The following is an 18,280-nucleotide window of genomic DNA, read 5'->3' as shown; positions in this document are numbered from 1 at the left end:
TCCATGCTAGTATATTACCCCCAACCCCATGAGCCCTAATTTTGTTTAATAACGTCTTGTGTGGCACCTTATCGAATGCCTTCTGAAAATCCAAATACACCACATGGTTCCCCCTTATCTATTCTGCTAGTTACCATCTCAAAAAACTCTAACAGATTTGTCAAACATGATTTCTCTTTCATAAATCCATGTTGACTCTGCCCAATCCTATTATTATTTTTAAGTGCCCTGTTACCACGTCCTTAATAATAGATTCTAGCATTTTCCCCACTACTGATGTCAGGCTAACTGGTCTGTAGTTCCCCGTTTTCTCTCTCCCTCCTTTCTTAAATAGTGGGGTTACATTTGCTAGCTTCCAATCCGCGGGAACTGTTCTAGAATCTATAGAATTTTGGAAAATAACAACCAATGCATCCACTATCTCTATAGCCACCTCTTTCAGGGTTCAGGTCATCAGGTCCAGCAGATTTATCTGCTTTCAGTCCCATTAATTTCTCCAGTACTATTTTTTTTACTAAGACTAATTTCTTTCAGTTCCTCATTCTCGCTAGAGCTTTGGTTCTCCAGTATTTTCGGGAAGTTTTTTGCGCCTTCTTCAGTGAAGACAGACACAAAGTATTTGTTTAATTTCTCTGCCATTTCCTTATTCCCCATTATAATTTCTCCTGTCTCAGCCTGTAAGGGACCCACATTTACTTTAGCTAATCTTTTCCTTTTTACATACCTATAGAATGTTTTACAGTCAGTTTTTATGTCTCTCACTAGTTTACTCTCATATTTTCCCTTTCTTTATCAATTTCTTGGTCCTCCTTTGCTGAATTCTAAAATCCTCCCAATCCTCAGGCTTACTACTCTTTTTGGCAACATTATAAGCCTCTTCCTTTGATCGAATACTATCTTTAACTTCTCTAGTTAGCCACGGTTGGACCACTTTTCCTCTGGGGTTTTTGTGCCTTAAAGGAATGTATATATGTAGCCAAGACCACTCGGCACCCAACCTCATTACAACCTTGGACCAAACATGGACAAAGGAGCTGAATTCCAGAGGTGAGGTGAGAATGACTGCCCTTGACATCAAGGCAGCATTTGACTGAGTCTGGCATCAAGGAGCCCTAGTAAAACTGAAGTCAATGGTAATCAGGGGGATAACGCTCCACAGGCTGGAGTTATACCTAGCACAAAGGAAGATGATTGTGCTGGTTGAAGGTCAATCATCACAGCCCCAGGACATCGCTGCAGGAGTTCCTCAGGGCAGTGTCCTCAGCCCAACCATCTTCAGCTGCTTCATCAATGACCTTCCCTCCAACATAACGTCAGAAATGAGGATGTTCGCTGATGACTACACAGTGTTCAGCGTCATTCACAACTCCTCAGATAATGAAGCAGTACATGCCCGCATGCAACAAGACCTGGACAACGTTCAGGCTGGGGCTGATAAGTGGCAGGTAACACTCACACCACATAAGTGCCAGGCAATGACTATCTCCAACAAGCGAGAGTCTAACCACCTCCCCTTGACATTCAATGGTATTACCATCGCCGAATCCCCCACCATCAACATCCTGGGGGTCACCATTGACCAGAAACTTAACTGGACCAGCCACATAAATACTGTGGCAACAAGAGCAGGTCAGAGACTAGGGTATTCTGCGATGAGTGACTCACCTCCTAACTCCCCAAAGCCCTTCCACCATCTACAAGGCACAAGTAAGGAGTGTGATGGAATACTCTCCACTTGCCTGGATGAGTGCAACTCCCAACAACACTCAAGGAGCTCGACATCATCCAGGATAAAGCAGCCCGTCTGATTGGCACCCCATCCACCACCTTAAACATTCACTCCCTCCACCACTGGCGTACCGTGGCGGCAGTGTGTACCATCTGCAAGATGCACTGCAGCAATTCGCCAAGACTTCTTCGGCGGCACCTGCCAAACCCGTGACCTCTTCCACCTAGAAGGACAAGGGCAGCAGGCGCATGGGAACACCGCCATCTCTAAGTTCCCCTCCAAGTCACATACCATCCTGACTTAGACGTATATCGCCGACCTTCATCGTTGCTGGGTCAAAATCCTGGAACTCCCTACCTAACAGTACTGTGGGAGTACCTTCACCACACAGGCTACAGCGGTTCAAGGTGGCGGCTCACCAGCACCTTCTCAAGGGCAACTAGGGATGGGCAATAAATGCTGGCCTTCCCAGCGACACCCAGATCCCATAAGCAAATAAAATTTAAAATATTTGTTGTAAATTATGTATTAATTCTTGAAATGGTAGCCATTGCTTGTCTATCATCATAACTTTGAACGTAATTTCACAATCTACCTTAGCCAACTCGCCCCTCATACTTACGTAGTTTGCTTTGTTTATATTTACGACCCTAGTTTCGGATTTAACTAAATCACTTTCAAACTCAATATAAAATTCTATCATAGTATGGTCACTCTTCCCTCAAGGCCTCTTTACTACAAGGTTATTAATTAACTCTTTCTCGTTGCACAATACTAAATCTAAAATAGCCTGTTTCCTAGTTGGTTCTTCAACATACTTATCTCGAAAACTATCTTGCATACATTCCATGAATTCGTCCTCCACACTATTACTGCAAATTTGGTTTGCCCAGCCTATATGTAGATTAAAGTCACCCTTGATTACTGCATTACATGCGCCTTTAATTTCCTGATTTATACTCTGTCCTACATTACAACTACTGTTTGGGGGCCTATAAACAACTCCCACCAATGTTTTCTGCTCCTTGCTGTTTCTTAGCTCCACCCAAACTCATTCTACTTCTTGATTTTCGGAGCTAAGATCCTTTCTCTCTGCTGTCTTTATCCCATCCTTTATTATCAGGGCTACCCCGCCTCCTTTTCCATTTTACCTATCTCCTCTAAAAGTTAAGTATCCTGGAATATTTAGTTTCCAACCTTGGTCACTTTGCAACCACGTCTCCGTTATTGCTATTAGATCAAGCCTGTTAATTTCTATCAGCTCTATTAATTCATCTATTTTGTTGCGAATGCTTCGCGCATTCAGGTATAGGGCCTTTAGCTTTAACTTATTTCTTTTTTTCCCTGATGTCAACTTAGTCACTGATGCCTTATTACCTTTGTTACTCTCTCTGTCCCTTCCTGACCCACTCTGCTTATAGAAACATAGAAGATAGGAGCAGGAGTAGGCCATTCAGCCCCTCGAGCCTGCTCCGCCATTCAATGAGATCATGGCTGATCATCCAAATTCAGTACCCTGTCCCTGCCTTCTCCCCATATCCCTTGATCCCTTTAGCCTTAAGAAATATATCCAACTCCTTCTTGAATATATTTAATGAACCGACCTCCACCGCCCTCTGTGGCAGAGAATTCCACAGGTTCACCACTCTCTGAGTGAAGAAATTTCTCCTCATTTCAGTCCTAAATGGCTTACCCCTTATCCTTAGACTATGACCCCTGGTTCTGGACTCCCCAGCCATCGGAAACATCCGTCCTGCATCTAGTCTGTCCAGGCCTGACAGCATTTTATAGGTTTCGATGAGATCCCCTCTCAATCTTCTAAACTCCAGTGAGTATAAGCCCAATCGACACAATCTCTCCTCATACGTCATTCCTGCCATCCCAGGTATCAGCCTGGTGAATCTTCGCTGAACTCCTTCCATGGCAAGAACGTCCTTCCTCAGATAAGGCGACCAAAACTGCACACAATACTCAAGGTGCGGTCTCACCAAGGCCCTGTACAACTGCAGCAAGACATCCTTGCTCCTGTACTCGAACCCTCTTGCTACAAAGGCCAACATACCATTTGCCTTCCTAACCGCCTGCTGCACCTGCATGCTTACCTTCAGCGACTGGTGCACAAGGACACCCAGGTCTCTTTGCACTTCCCCTTCTCCCAATCTATTGCCATTCAGATAATAATCTGCCTTCCTGTTTTTGCCGCCAAAGTGGATAACCTCACATATATCCACATTATACTGCATCTGCCATGCATCTGCCCAATCACCCAACCTGTCCAAATCATACTGGAGTTTCTCGGCATCCTCCTCACAGCACACACGCCCACCCAGCTTTGTGTCGTCTGCAAACTTGGAGATATTACATCTAGTTCCCTCGTCTAGATCATTTATATATATTGTGAATAGCTGGGGTCCTAGCACCGATCCCTGCGGTACCCCACTAGTCACTGCCTGCCACTCGGAAAAAGAGCCGTTTATTCCAACTCTTTGCTTCCTGTCTGCGAACCAGTTCTCTATCCAAGTCAGTGCATTACCCCCAATCCCATGTGCTTTAACTTTACACGCTAATCTCTTATGCAGGACCTTATCGAAAGCCTTCTGAATGTCCAGATACACCACATCCACTGGTTCTCCCTTATCTACCCTCCAATCCTCGGGAACTGTTCCAGAGTCTATAGAATTTTGGAAGATGACCAGCAATGCATCGACTATTTCTAGGGCCACTTCCTTAAGTACCCTAGGATGTAGATTATCAGGCCCTGGGGATTTATCAGCCTTCAGTCCCATCAATTTTCCTAACACCATTTCCCTACAAATACTGATTTCATTCAGTTCCTCCCTCATTAGACCCTATGTTCCCCGACATCTCTGGGAGGTTATTTGTGTCCTCCTTTGTGAAGACAGAACCAAAGTATGTATTTAATTGGTCTGCCATTTCTTTGTTACCCATTATAAATTCCCCTGATTCTGATTGCAAGGGACCTACGCTTGACTTCACCAATCTTTTTCTCTTCGCATATCTATAAAAGCTTTTACAGTCAGTTTTTATGATCCCTGAAAGCTTACTCTCATAATCTATTTTCCCCCTCTTAATTAATCCCTTTGTCCTCCTTTGCTGAATCCTGAACTGCTCCCAATCCTCAGATTTGTTGCTTTTTCTGGCCAATTTATATGTCCTCTCCTTGGATCTTATGCCAACCCTAATTTCCCTTGTTAGCCACGGTTGAGTCACCTTTTTTGTTTTATTTTTATACCAAACAGGGATGAACAAATTCTGTAGTTCATCCATAGGATCTTTAAATGTTTGCAATTGCCTATCACCATCAACCCTTTAAGTAACGTTCCTCAATCCATCCTAGCCAACTCGTGCCTCATACCATCGTAGTTTCCTTTATTTAAATTCAGGACCCTAGTCTCTGAGTCAAATACTTCACTCTCCATCTTAATGAAGAATTCGATCATATTATGATTGCTCCACCCCAAGGGGCCTCGCACAACAAGATTGCTAATTAATCCTTTCTCATTACATAATACCCAGTCTAAGATGGCCTGATCTCTAGTTGGTTCCTCGACATATTGGTCCAGGAAACCATCCCGTATACACTCCAGGAATTCTTCCTCCACAGTATTGTTACTAATTTGGTTAGCCCAATCTATATGTAGATTAAAGTCACCCATGATAACTGCAGTGCCCTTATTGCACGCGTCTCTAATTTCCCGTTTAATGCCATCCCCAACCTCAGCATTACTGTTTGGGGGTCTGTATACAACTCCCACTAACGTTTTCTGCCCCTTGGTATTTCTCAGCTCTACCCATACAGATTCCACATCATCAGAGCTAATATCCTTCCTTACTATTGTGTTAATCTCCTCTTTAACCAGCAATGCTACCCCACCTCCTTTTCCTTTTAGCCTGTCTTTCCTGAATATTGAATACCCCTGGATGTTGAATTCCCAGCCTTGATCACCCTGGAGCCATGTCTCCGTAATCCCAATTATATCATATCCGTTTACATCTATTTGCGCAGCTAATTCATCCACCTTATTACGAATGCTCCTCGCATTAAGACACAAAGCCTTCAGGCTTGTTTTTTTTTAACACTCTTCGACCTTTTAGAATTATTATTTACTGTGGCCATGTTTGATTTATACCCTTGAATTCTCTGACTTCCACTTTTGCTTTTCTCCTTCCTGTCTTTTGCTTCTATCCTTGCTTCCCTTTCCTCTGTCTCCCTGCACAAGTTCCCAACCCCCTGCCATTTTAGTTTAAACCCTCCCCAACAGCACGAGCAAACACTCCCCATAGGACATCAGTCCCGGTCCTGCCCAGATAAGGATGGCAGGTTTCCTTTCCTAAAGAGTATTAGTGAACCAGTTGGGTTTTTAACGACAATTCAGTAGTTTCATGGTCACCATTACTGATACTAGCTTTTTGATTCCCAGATTTATTTAATTAACTGAATTTAAATTTCCAAGCTGCTGCAGTGGGATTTGAACTCGTGTCTACCAGATCATTAGTCCAGGCCTCTTGGATTACTAGTCTAGTAACATAACCACTATACTAACATATCCCTAAGTGCTATGTTACAACCATTTCAGCCCAGCCATCTCCTCCTGACGGAGTCACCCACCATCAACTTCTTGGGGGTCATCAATGAGTAGAAACTTAAATGGACCAACCATATCAATGCAATGACTACAACAACAGGGCAGAGGGTGGATAGGCTGCAACAAATGGCTCACCTTCTGACTCCTCAAAGCCTCTCCACCATCCACAAGACTCAAGTCAGGTGTGTGATGGAATACTCACCAGTTGCCTGGAAGGCTGCAGCGGCAACAACACTCAAGAAGTTTGACACCATCCAGAACAAGGCATTCTGCTTGGTGGTGCCCCTGAGCAACTGGGGATGAGTAACATCCACCTGGCCTCCTTGCTCCCGACCCCAACTTCTGATCCCCTTCCCTGCCCTCTGATCACCTGACTTTCGATCACCCTCCCCAGCCTCCATTTTCCAATCCCTCTCCCTGGACACCTATCACCTGACCCCTCCCCGGCTTCCTATCTCCCGTTTGACCTCCTACCTCCTGACTCCGGACCTCCGAATTAATTCCTTGGTCTCCTATTTGCCCCCCAGCCTTTTATCCCCCAATCCCGGCTTCAGATACCCCTTCCGGCCTCTGATCTCCCAACCCCCAGCCTCCGATCTCCCTCCTCGGCCTCCTATTTCCCAACCGCAACTTACAATCACTCTCCCCAGCCTCCTATCACCTGACACCCCCCGACGTCCTATGTCCTGCCCGTCCGCCTATCTCCTGCCCTCCTATTTCCCCCCCAGCCTCCTATTCCCCAACCCCTGGCCTCCAATTCCCCATCCCTGGCTTCCGATCCCTCTCCCTGGCCTTCTATTTCCCTACCCGCAACTTCCGATCCCCCTCTCCAACCTCCCATCCCCCAACCCAAAGACTTAGATTCAACAACTAGAGAATGTGTGTGACTTGCACAGAAAGAATAATAGAAAACAAAAAAGAAAAAACAGAAGAATTAGAGCGGGAAAGAAACAAAGACATAGATATAGAAAACTTTTAAACTTTTGATTGTGTGCAATACCACGCGAGATTAGCTAACTGCTATGAAGCTTGGTATGAATAAATTTACTAACTTTTTTAATACTTACGTAATTTCAGCAGAATTTGCCATAAAGCATCACTCTTTTTTCTCTTTGTGAGTTTTAATTCAAATAAACTCAGTTCCTTTTTAACAAATACTTCATAGAATGGCTGCACTGAATCCATATCAGTGTAGTGGAATTTTATTTCCTGCAACAGATATAATTGTTACTTGTTTCTGCCAAATTTTATTATTCTAAAACTGGTTTAAAAGAAAGCATGCAATAAACACAAAAATAATTGCAAAAATATGAGCAGAAGTTAAATCCCAGGAGGCAAATCCTCACTTGTTTAGAGAATATGGAATACATCGGGCTAAAAATTGGATATAACCAAGAAAGTGTCAGTGTTAAGACTAAATGAGGTTAAGCTGCGCCACCTGAAAATGGTCTAGTTAAGATGCAAAATTTGTCCTCACTCTTCAACAACATGATTTTAGTCATGATTTCAGTGCTAAAACTGCTGCCCATTGGTGTTACACTGAACAGGTGGACCAATATCGGAGACAGTCTAATTCACAGTCATGATAGCCACAGGCTTTTTCCACTACTTAAAGGGAAGATGCATTCATGCTGCAGCACCTCATTGTCAGGCTGCTTGGCTGTTCAGCTGCCCCAGCAGCACAGTAAAGAGGCATACAGTGAAGCAATACCTACAAGTAGTGATGGCAGAACATAGACGGAGGGGGACAGCCCGTAAGTTCTCTGACGAAGCTCTCCAGGCATTGGTCTCTGCGGTAGAGGAGGTGGGCGGTGCTATACCTGCAAACAGGCAGGATGCCCTTGTCACACACATCCAGGACCATGTGGCGTGAGATCGCAGAGCCACCCAAACTCTGGCTGCTGCCATCGTGGCTGGGTTGCCCACCATCGACGAGGGTTTGCAGGGTGTCGCAGCAGGCCAGCAATCTGTGCTGCAATAGATTGCTAGGAGTGCTCAGACTCCGCCCAGTGGGAGTGGCAGTGGGTCAGTGGAGCAAGACCCTGCTGTCCCCTCTCAGGATGACAGCATTCCTCTTCCCACCACTACCACTCCGTCATTGCCCTTGCTGCTGCCTGTTAGGCAGCCAGCCCAGGCTGCTACCGCCCATGCCGAGGTGGTGCACTCTACAGCCGAGCCTTCAAGGTCCGGAGCTGCTCAAGGTCGTCCTGCAAGGCCATCTGCAGTCTCCCTTACTGAACGCCAGCAACTGAGGTAGCAGCACTACAATAGGAAAAACCACACGAAAGACAGACCCCAAGGGATTGCACCAGGGAGATTAGTTAATAGTATAATTGTAAATATGTGTCTTGTGATTATTGATAAATTTATTAATTGTGTTTTGAATATTTTGTGGGGTGTCTCACTTCAGCTTTGTGCCCAGGAGAGCGATGTGATATTCCGTGACACAGGGATGGTATGATGGGGTTGGGGATGTGGTGTGCAATGGGGATCTGGGGTTTCATTCATTTGAATCGGAGTCTGATTAGCCACTCACGGGCAGCCCGTCCAGATGGACGAATGTGTGCCTCCCTCCTCGTCCTCTTGCCCCTTGTCCTTGTCCTCTTCCTCCTCTCCCTCGTCCTCCTCCTGAGGTGGTGGCGCAATCCCTGCTGGCAAGGGCTGCACCCTCATGATGGCCAAGTTCTAAACCATGCAACAGATCACCACAAAATGGGACACCCTCTCCGGCGTGTACGGGAGGGCTCCTCCCGAGCGGTCAAGGCAGCGGAACCATTGCTTCAGTGGCCCAATGGTCTGCTTGATGATGTTCCTGGTGGAAGCATGGCTCTCATTATATGAGTGCTGGCCACGAGTGTTGGGGTTGCGGAGGGATGTCTGAGCCAAGTGGAGAGTGGATAGCCCCTGTCACAGAGCAACCACCCTCGAGTTTGCTGTGGTGGCTGGAAGATTGCTGGCACACCGGACTGATGCAGGATGAAGGCATCATGGCTGCTGTCAGGATAGAGGGCATTGACATTGAGTATTTGCTGTGCATGGTCGCACACCAACTGCACATTAAGTGAGTGGTAGCCTTTGCAGTTCCAGAAGATCTCATGATTGTTATACGTTGCCCGCAAAGCCACGAGTGTGCAGTCGATGGCGCCCTGCACCATGGGGAAGCCCACTATCCTGGCAAAGCCACACGCGCACCTGTCCTGCTTCTCTCTGCTGAGAGAGATGTCAACATAGTCCCGTCTCCTGGTGTAGAGAGCCTCAGTGACCTCCCAGATGCAGCGATGGATGGCGAACTGTGATATATTAGCTACGTCTCCTACTGCAGACTGGAAGAATCTGCCAGCGAAGAAATTGAGTGCCACGGTCACCTTGACTGCCACTGGGAGAGCCTTAGTCACCCTGCTCTCAGGCTGCAGGTCTGGTTGCAGGAAGTGGCAGAGTTCTGTGACCACCTCCTTGCTGAAGCGTAGCCTAAGATACTGCTCCTCGCTTAAGTGGAGGTAGAACTACTGTCTGAAGACCCTAGGTGGATAAGGCCTCCTGTTGAGAACCCTCATGGCCCTCCTCCTCATGCCTCTGCACGCAGGTTCCTCCTCGCTGCCTCCGTTCCCTCTGCCGTAGATCCTGGAGGGCGAGGTCAACTACCAGTAGGTCCCCATGACTGAGCAAGTGTTGTGAACAGAAGCTTTTAAAAAATGAGGGACCTCTGCACTTGAGCAACACTCCCTGTTACCAAAAAACTTGAAATAAAGAAAGCTGTTTCAGTTGCAGGAAGTAACAAACAGCAACTGAAACTGCTGAACCATATCAGGTGCAACAGATTGGGGATGATGCCTTAAAATATCGTTGCTGCAGCCTGCTTCCTGCTAGTAGATGACAGCTCTCCCTGTCATTGTTCTGCGCTGATGGTAAGGTAAGTGGCTAAATCCAATGTTGGAGATCGGGCCTCAAGTGAGCGTTACATTCTCACTGACGTCACGATCTCTGTCATTTAAATGTCCCTGGCGCTAGTGTTTACTGGCAGCGTTACCGGCAGCTCGAAAATGGCCCACGCCGATGGATCCGCCACCAGCTGGCGGAAGAGTGCCGGCTGCCGGTTTTTCGCCATTTTATGGCGATAGCGGCCGGAGCTAAAGCTTCCAATTTCTCCCCCATCCGCTCTGAGTATTCTGCAATATTAGATTAGCTTTTCCAATTTAGACACCCAACAGATACAGTTAATCTGGGAGGAAAGATCTATTTTCATGTCATGAGTCATGCACATGTCATTGGTGCAGATCCACCACCAAGCAGGGCCTTGCTCTGGGAGTGGGAATCACACACAGGAGCAGAACTGCAGGAATGAGAGGGGGCTTCTGCCTGCTGCTGGAGAGTTTACCTGACTGTCATTCTTGAACTTTGGCCTACCCCCACAGTCTGCAGGAATCCTTGCACAGACCCCAAGATCTGGGCTGCGAAATTCGGTACCTTAGCACCGGCAGTTAAGGCTGGTTTCGGGAAATAAATGGTGGCTGCATCAGTTCCGGCACGGCCCGCACTGGTCACCATCTTGGTGAGGGCAATAGTGCGGGTGGGACGTGCGTGCGCCGGCAGTATTCAGCATAGGCAGTTCGTGACGTCAGTTAGCGTGTAATGCTGATTTGACACACAACCTGCCATTTTGGATATTGCCATTCCAAACAACAGCCTCTCCTAAACACACAGCTAACCATGCATTCAGCTGCACAAGGGACCCCCACCCCACCCCACCAGCACGATTTAATGGGATACATCCAACTTGCAGATAAGTTGATTATCTCTCTTGTACTGGCTCTTGCAGAGTTTATATCAATACTGGCTTGCTGGGAGATATTTACAAAGTTGTTAAAGTGTGCAGGGAGTGCTGCTAGACGTTGGGAAGGTGTTGGCTGCAACTGGAAGGCCTCTGACTACATCACTTGCTCCCAATCATGGGGGCTCTACTCACAGTCATAGAAACATAGAAAAATAGGAGCAGGAGTAGGCCATTCGTCCCTTCGAGCCTGCTCCACCATTCAATAAGATCATGGCTGATCCTCTATCTCTCTACCATATTTCCGCTCTCTCCCCATACCCCTCAATGCCTTTTGTGTCGAGAAATTTATCTCCTTCTTAAATATATTCAGTGACTTGGCCTCCACAGCCCGCTGGGGTAGAGAATTCCACAGGTTCACCACCCTCAGTGAAGAAATTTCTCCTCATCTCAGTCCTAAATGTCCTACCCTGTATCCTGAGACTGTGAGCCCTCGTTCTAGACCCCCCAGCCAGGGGAAACATCCTCCCTGCATCCAGTCTGTCTAGCCCTGTCAGAATTTTATACGTTTCAATGAGATCCCCTCTCAGTCTTCTAAACTCTAGTGAATACAGGCCTAGTCGACTCAATCTCTCCTCATATGACAGTCCTGCCATCCGAGGAATCAGTCTGGTGAACCTTCGCTGCACTCCCTCTATGGCAAGTGTATCCTTTCTTAGGTAAGGAGACCAAAACTGCACACAGTACTCCAGGTGTGGTCCCCCTCGCTCTGCACCATGACAGGGAGATGGAGCAGGGGCAGCAAAGACAAGCTTCTCGCAGAGGGAGGAGGAGGAGGGCTCTCAGCAGGAGGCCTTACCCACCTAGGATCTTCAGGGAGCACATCTCCTACCTACACCTAAGCCAGGAGCAGCATATTCAGCAGCTCTGCTTCACCAAGGAAGTGGCTGCAGAACTCTGCCACCTCTTGGAACCAGACCTGCAGCTTCAGAGCAGGGTGACGGCGGCTCTGCCAGTGGCCCTTAAGGTGACCATGGCACTCAATTTTTTCACCTGCAGATCCTTCCAGGCTGGAAAAGGCAACATCGCTAACATCTACCCATTCACTATCCATTGCTGTATCCGGGAGATCAGAGGCTCTGTACTCCAGGGAAAGGGACGTTATTGTCTTCTCTCTCAACAGAGAGAAGCAGGAGGAGCGTACATGTGGCTTTGCCAGGATATAGGGCTTCCCCATGGTGCAGGCGCCAGCAACTGCACACACGTGGCTTTACGTGCGCTGCATATCAATGCTGAGAAATACCGTAACTGCAAAGGATACCACTCACTTAATGTGCAGTTGGTGCGTGACCGCGCCCAGTGCATCATGATGGTGAATGCCCTCAATCCTGGCAGCAGTCATGATGCCTTCATCCAGCAATCTTCCAGCCACCATGTTGAAACCGAGGATGGTTGCTCTGAGACAAGAACTATCACTTCTACACCTAGCTGATGAATCTCCTCCACAACCCCACCACTTGTGGCCAGAGATCATATGATGACAGCCATGCTGCCTCGAGGAACCTCATCGAGCAGACCATCGGGGTGCTCAAGCAAAGGTTCCACTGCCTTCACTGCTCGGGAGGAGCGGGTGACCCAATTCCTGGTGGTCTGCTGCATCCTCCACAACTTAGTCATCATGAGGGCAAAGCCCTTGCCACCTTGGGTTCTGCGACCACTTCAGGGGGAGGAGGAGAAAAAAGAGGAAGAGGAAGGGAGGTGGCAGCCTGCGAATCCCCGTTCCAGATGGGCTGTCTGTTAGCGCATCATCAGATTCTGTTTTCCCTGAATGAAACCACAGAACCCCATTGCTCAATTCTTCTCCACCTTAACATCTCTCTGTCACGGAACATCACAGCGTCCTCTTGGGCACAATGCTAAAATGAAAGCTAACACAAAACAAACATTCCAAACATAATTTATAAATGATTAATTCCAATATTACATTACAAAGTCAACTAATCACCCTTATGCATTCCATTAGTGTCTGCCTTTCGTGTTCCTTTGCCTACTCTAGTGCTTCTACAAAGTGCTACCCCAGTGGCTGCTGACTTTCCGTGGGGGACACTGCAGATGGCCTTGCAGGATGACCTCGAGCAACTCGGGGCCTAGAAGGCCCAGCTGCAGACTGCACCACCTCGGCATGGGTGGCAGCAGTCTGGGCTGGCTGGCTGACAAGCAACTGCAATAGCACTTGCGGGGTGGCAGTGGTGTAAGTACGAATGCTGTCATCCTGAGAGAGGACAACAGGTCCTTGCTCCACCAAGCCACTGCTACTCCCCCGGGGCGGTGCCTCAGCATTCTTAGCCATCTGTTAGAGAGATTGCTGGACTGCTACGAGACCCTGCAAGCCCCTTTCCATACTCGTAAACCCAGCCACAATGGCAGCAGTCTGACCTTGCATGGCAGCAAGCAGAGCCTGCATGATAGCAGTCTGAGCTTGCATGACTGAAGTCTGAGTTTCCGTTGCATCACGCAGATGATAAGTCTCTTCTGCTTGTGCTGCAATGGAAGCTGCAACATTGTCCATCACATCCAGCATCATATGTCCACAAGTGCTCTAATGGAGTTGCCCATAAGTTCCAGCCTGGAAATCATGGGCTCCAAGCTCCGTGCAAAGCCCCGTGCAATGTTGGAGCCGGACTCCCCTATGCTCCTTGACAGTGACAAGAGGCTCTCTGGCAGGCCTGCCATTGCACCAAACATTTCCGTGTGCATGTCATCACGCTTCTTCTGAAGGCCGTCCCATCGAAGTACTCCTCTGAGTGCTCTGCAGCTGTACTTATGAGCGACCTCGCCCTCCAGGGAGCTGGCACCTGCGCTACCCTTTCCCCCGGCCTGGCTGCAGCCCACAAGGTCGCACAGTGCCATTTTCTGTGCTGGTGCCTGGGAGTGTCAGATCGAGTGACGGTGTCTCATCTCCATCACTCTCCTCCTCTAATTCTTCCTGAACAAGCTGGGCTGGTGGCAGTTCTTGGGACTCTGAAAGGGGAAAGGCATAGGGGTCGGGTTGTGGTGAGGGAAGGAGGGGAAAGCAAGATGTGCATGCTTACACCATCAGCAGTTTGTAAGTGAGAAGAGATTGTGTGATGAGGGGGAAGTGGGATGTGAGAAGAAGGATTAGATATGAGCATACCATCATTATCAATGCTTTCAGCCTCGCCAATAGTGATGGCCCCTCCAATTATCTCTAGAACTGTCTATTCCAGCTGGGTCAGGTTCTGCAGCCGTGCTTGCCTGTTTACTCCTGCTCGTGCCAGTTGTGAGCCATGTTGGCCTGAAAGAGAAAGGGAAGTGCGTCAGTGAGTGTGGTGCAATGTGTTCGGGTGATGTGCCTGTCATGATTGAATAGCTGGCATTGTGTGCAAGGTGTGAGATGTGGGGTGAAGCTATGATTGTGAGGTATGAGTCATGATGCTCGAGATTGTTGGTAGGTGAGTGATGGGGGGTGTGGCGCATTGAGCAGTGTGTGAGGCTAATGGAGCAGATGGTCGGATATGGCATTTGAAGATGCATTCACTCACCTTGACCACACGTGTGAGGTCATTACATTTCTTCTGGCACTGGATCCAGGTCCTGGGGGAAAGACTGGTGGCACTAGGTGGGTGGGCACTAGCATATAGAAGTAGAAAAGAGGAATAATGTGCATAAAGGAGGGAGAGTGTTGGATAATACTAGAGAAGGAAGTAGTACCATATTAGATAGGAGCACACTAAGAAGGATTACGAGGAATACAAAGACATGTATGTAAACGCACAAAGTGTGGTGAATAAGGCTGGTGAGCTACAAGCACAATTGGGTGTGTAGGAATATGATGTAGTGGCAATAACGGAAAAGTAGCTTAAAAATGGTGAGGACTGCGTGCTTAATATTCACGCATACAAGGTGTTCAGAAAAGATAGGGAAGGCAAAAAGGGAGGTGGGGTGGCAGTACTGATTGGGGAAGACATTGTAGTGTTGGAAAGAGAAGATGTCCTTGAGGGGCCAAGGATAGAATCCAGTTGGTTAGAGTTGAGAAGCAAAAAGGGTATAATCACGCTACTGAAGGTATTCTATAGGCTTCCAAATAGTGAGAGAGAAATAGAGGAGCAAATCTGCAGGGAAATCAGAGATGTGCACGAACTATAGAGTGGTGATATTGGGGGGCTTTAATTACCCAAATATCGATTGGGATAATGTTAGCGTAAAGGGAAAGGAGGGGAGGAATTTCTGAAATGTATTCAGGAGATCAGGCCATCTTAGACTGGGTATTATGTAACGAGAAAGGATTAATTTAGCAATCTTGTTGTACGAGGCCCCTTGGGTCGGAGCGATCATAATATGATCGAATTCTTCATTAAGATGGAGAATGAAGTAGTTGACTCAGAAACTAGGGTCCTCAATTTAAATAAAGGAAACTACGATGGTCTGAGGAGCGAGTTGGGTAGGATTGATTGGGGAATGGCACTCAAAGGGTTGACGGTGGATAGGCAATGGCAAACATTCAAAGACCGAATGGATGAACTACAGAAGTTGTTCATCCCAGTTTGGCATAAAAATAAAACAAAAAAGGTGACTCAACCGTGGCTAACAAGAGAAATTAGGGATAGCATAAGATCCAAGGAGAGGACATACAAATTGGCCAGAAAAAGCAATAATCCTGAGGATTGGGAGCAGTTTAGGATTCAACAAAGGAGGACAAAGGGATTAATTAAGAAAGGGAAAATGGAATATGAGAGTAAGCTTGCAGGGAACATAAAAACTGACTGTAAAAGCTTTTATAGATATGTAAAGAGGAAAAGATTGGTGAAGTCAAGCGTAGGTCCCTTGCAGTCAGAATCAGGGGAATTTATAATGGGGAGCAAAGAAATGGCACACCAACTAAATACATATTTTGGTTCTGTCTTCACAAAGGAGGACATAAATAGCCTCCCAGAAATACCGCAGAACATAGGGTCTGATGAAAGGGTGGAACTGAAAGATATCAGTATTTGTAGGGAAATGGTGTTAGGAAAATTGATGGGACTGAAGGCCGATAAATCCCCAGGGCCTGATAATCTACATCCCAGGGTACTTAAGGAAGTGGCCCTAGAAATAGTAGATGCATTGCTGGTCATCTTCCAGAACTCAATAGACTCTGGAACAGTACCCATGGATTGGAGGGTAGCTAATGTTACCCCACTATTCAAAAAAGGTGGCAGAGAAAAATCGGGGAATTATAGACCGGTAAGCCTGACATCGGTAGTGGGGAAAATGCTAGAGTCCATTATAAAAGATGTAATAGCAGAGCACTTGGAAAGCAGTGACAGGATCGGACAAAGTCAACATGGATTTACAAAAGGTAAATCATGCTTGACTAATCCACTGGAATTTTTTGAGGATGTAACTGGTAAAATAGATAAGGGAGAACCAGTGGATGTGGTGTATTTGGACTTTCAGAAGGCTTTCAATAAGGTCCCGCATAAGAGGTTAGCGTGCAAAATTAAGGCACATGGGATTGGGGGCAAGGTATTGACTTGGATAGAGAACTGGTTGGAGGACAGAAAGCAAAGAGTTGGAATAAACGGGTCGTTTTCCGAGTGGCAGGCAGTGACTAGTGGGGTACCGCAAGGATCGGTCCTAGGACCCCAGCTGTTCACGATATATATTCATGATCTGGATGAGGGAATTGGATGTAATATATCCAAATTTGCAGACAACACAAAGCTGGGTGGGAGGGTATGCTGTGAGGAGGATGTCATGAAACTCCAGTACAATTTGGACAGGTTGGGTGATTGGGCAGAAACATGGCAAATGCACTATAATGTGGATAAATGTGAGGTTATCCACTTTGGTGGCAAAAACAGGAAGGCAGATTATTATTTGAATGGCAATAGATTGGGAGAAGGGGAAGTGCAAAGAGACCTAGGTGTTCTTGTGCACCAGTCGCTGAAGGTAAGCATGCAGGTGCAGCAGGCGGTTAAGAAGGCAAATGGTATGTTGGCCTTCGTAGCAAGAGGGTTCGAGTACAAGAACAAGGATGTCTTGCTGCAGTTGTACAGGGCCTTGGTGAGACCGCACCTTGAGTATTGTGTGCAGTTTTGGTCACCTTACCTGAGGAAGGATGTTCTTGCCATGGAGGGAGTGCAGCGAAGGTTCACCAGGCTGATACCTGGGATGGCAGGAATGACGTACGAGGAGAGATTGTGTCAATTGGGCTTATACTCACTGGAGTTTAGAAGATTGAGAGGGGATCTCATCGAAACCTATAAAATTCTGTCAGGTCTGGACAGACTAGATGCAGAAAGGATGTTTCTGATGGCCGGGGAGTCCAGAACCAGGGGTCATAGTCTAAGGATAAGGGTTAAGCCATTTAGGACTGAAATGAGGAATTTCTTCACCCAGAGAGTGGTGAACCTGTGGAATTCTCTGCCACAGAGGGCAGTGGAGGCCAGTTCATTAAATATATTCAAGAAAGAGTTGGGTATATTTCTTCAGGCTAAAGGGATCAAGGGATATGGGGAGAAGGCAGGGACAGGGTACTGAATTTGGATAATCAGCCATGATCTCATTGAATGGCGGAGCAGGCTCGAAGGGCCGAATGGCCTACTCCTGCTCCTATCTTCTATGTTTCTATGTTTCTATGAATTTCCTTGACCAGTATGTTCTCAGCCCAACTAGGAAGGAGACTTTGCTGGATCTGGTGCTGGGGAATGAGGTGGGCCAAGTGGATCAAGTGTCTGTGGGAGAACACTTGGGTAAGAGTGATCAGCATATCATAAGTTTTAGATCAGAGGAACAATCTAAAGTAGAACTTCTAAATTGGAAGAGGGCTAACTTCAATGGGATGAAAGGGGAACTAGCCAGGGTAAAATGGAACCAAAGATTAACAGAAAAAACTGGAACGGAACAATGGGTGATCTTTAAGGAGGAGATGTTTCAGGTGCAGGCTAGGTACATTCCAACAAGAGGGAAAAGTAGGGGAACCAAAGCCAGGACTCCTTGGATGACGAGGGAAATAGAGAAGATGATGAAACAAAAACAGAGGATGTTTGATGCAGGTCAGGTGAATTCTTCAAGTGAGAACCAGGCCAAATACAATAAATTGAGAGGGGGAGTGAAGAGGAAAATAAGAGAGAATATGAGAATAGAATGGCAGTTAACATAAAAAGGAACCCA

General features: G+C 47.0%; 1 protein-coding gene across 1 annotated transcript in view; it reads right to left on the bottom strand.

Annotated features, from left to right (window-relative positions):
• Positions 1–18,280, bottom strand: part of LOC147104262 (uncharacterized) — a 270,460-nt gene that overhangs the window by 152,726 nt on the left and 99,454 nt on the right. The window contains exon 10 of the mRNA XM_085962175.1: positions 7,404–7,545. Within this exon, the coding sequence (XP_085818301.1) occupies positions 7,404–7,545 (142 nt within the window). The remainder of the gene's footprint in view (positions 1–7,403; positions 7,546–18,280) is intronic.

The sequence above is a fragment of the Somniosus microcephalus genome, chromosome 19, assembly GCF_052327205.1.
Source record: "Somniosus microcephalus isolate GS21.2 chromosome 19, FLI_Smic_1.0, whole genome shotgun sequence".
Lineage (NCBI taxonomy): Eukaryota > Metazoa > Chordata > Chondrichthyes > Squaliformes > Somniosidae > Somniosus > Somniosus microcephalus.
The sequence above is the reverse complement of the archived record's forward strand: the minus strand, read 5'-3'. Positions and strand labels throughout refer to the sequence as shown.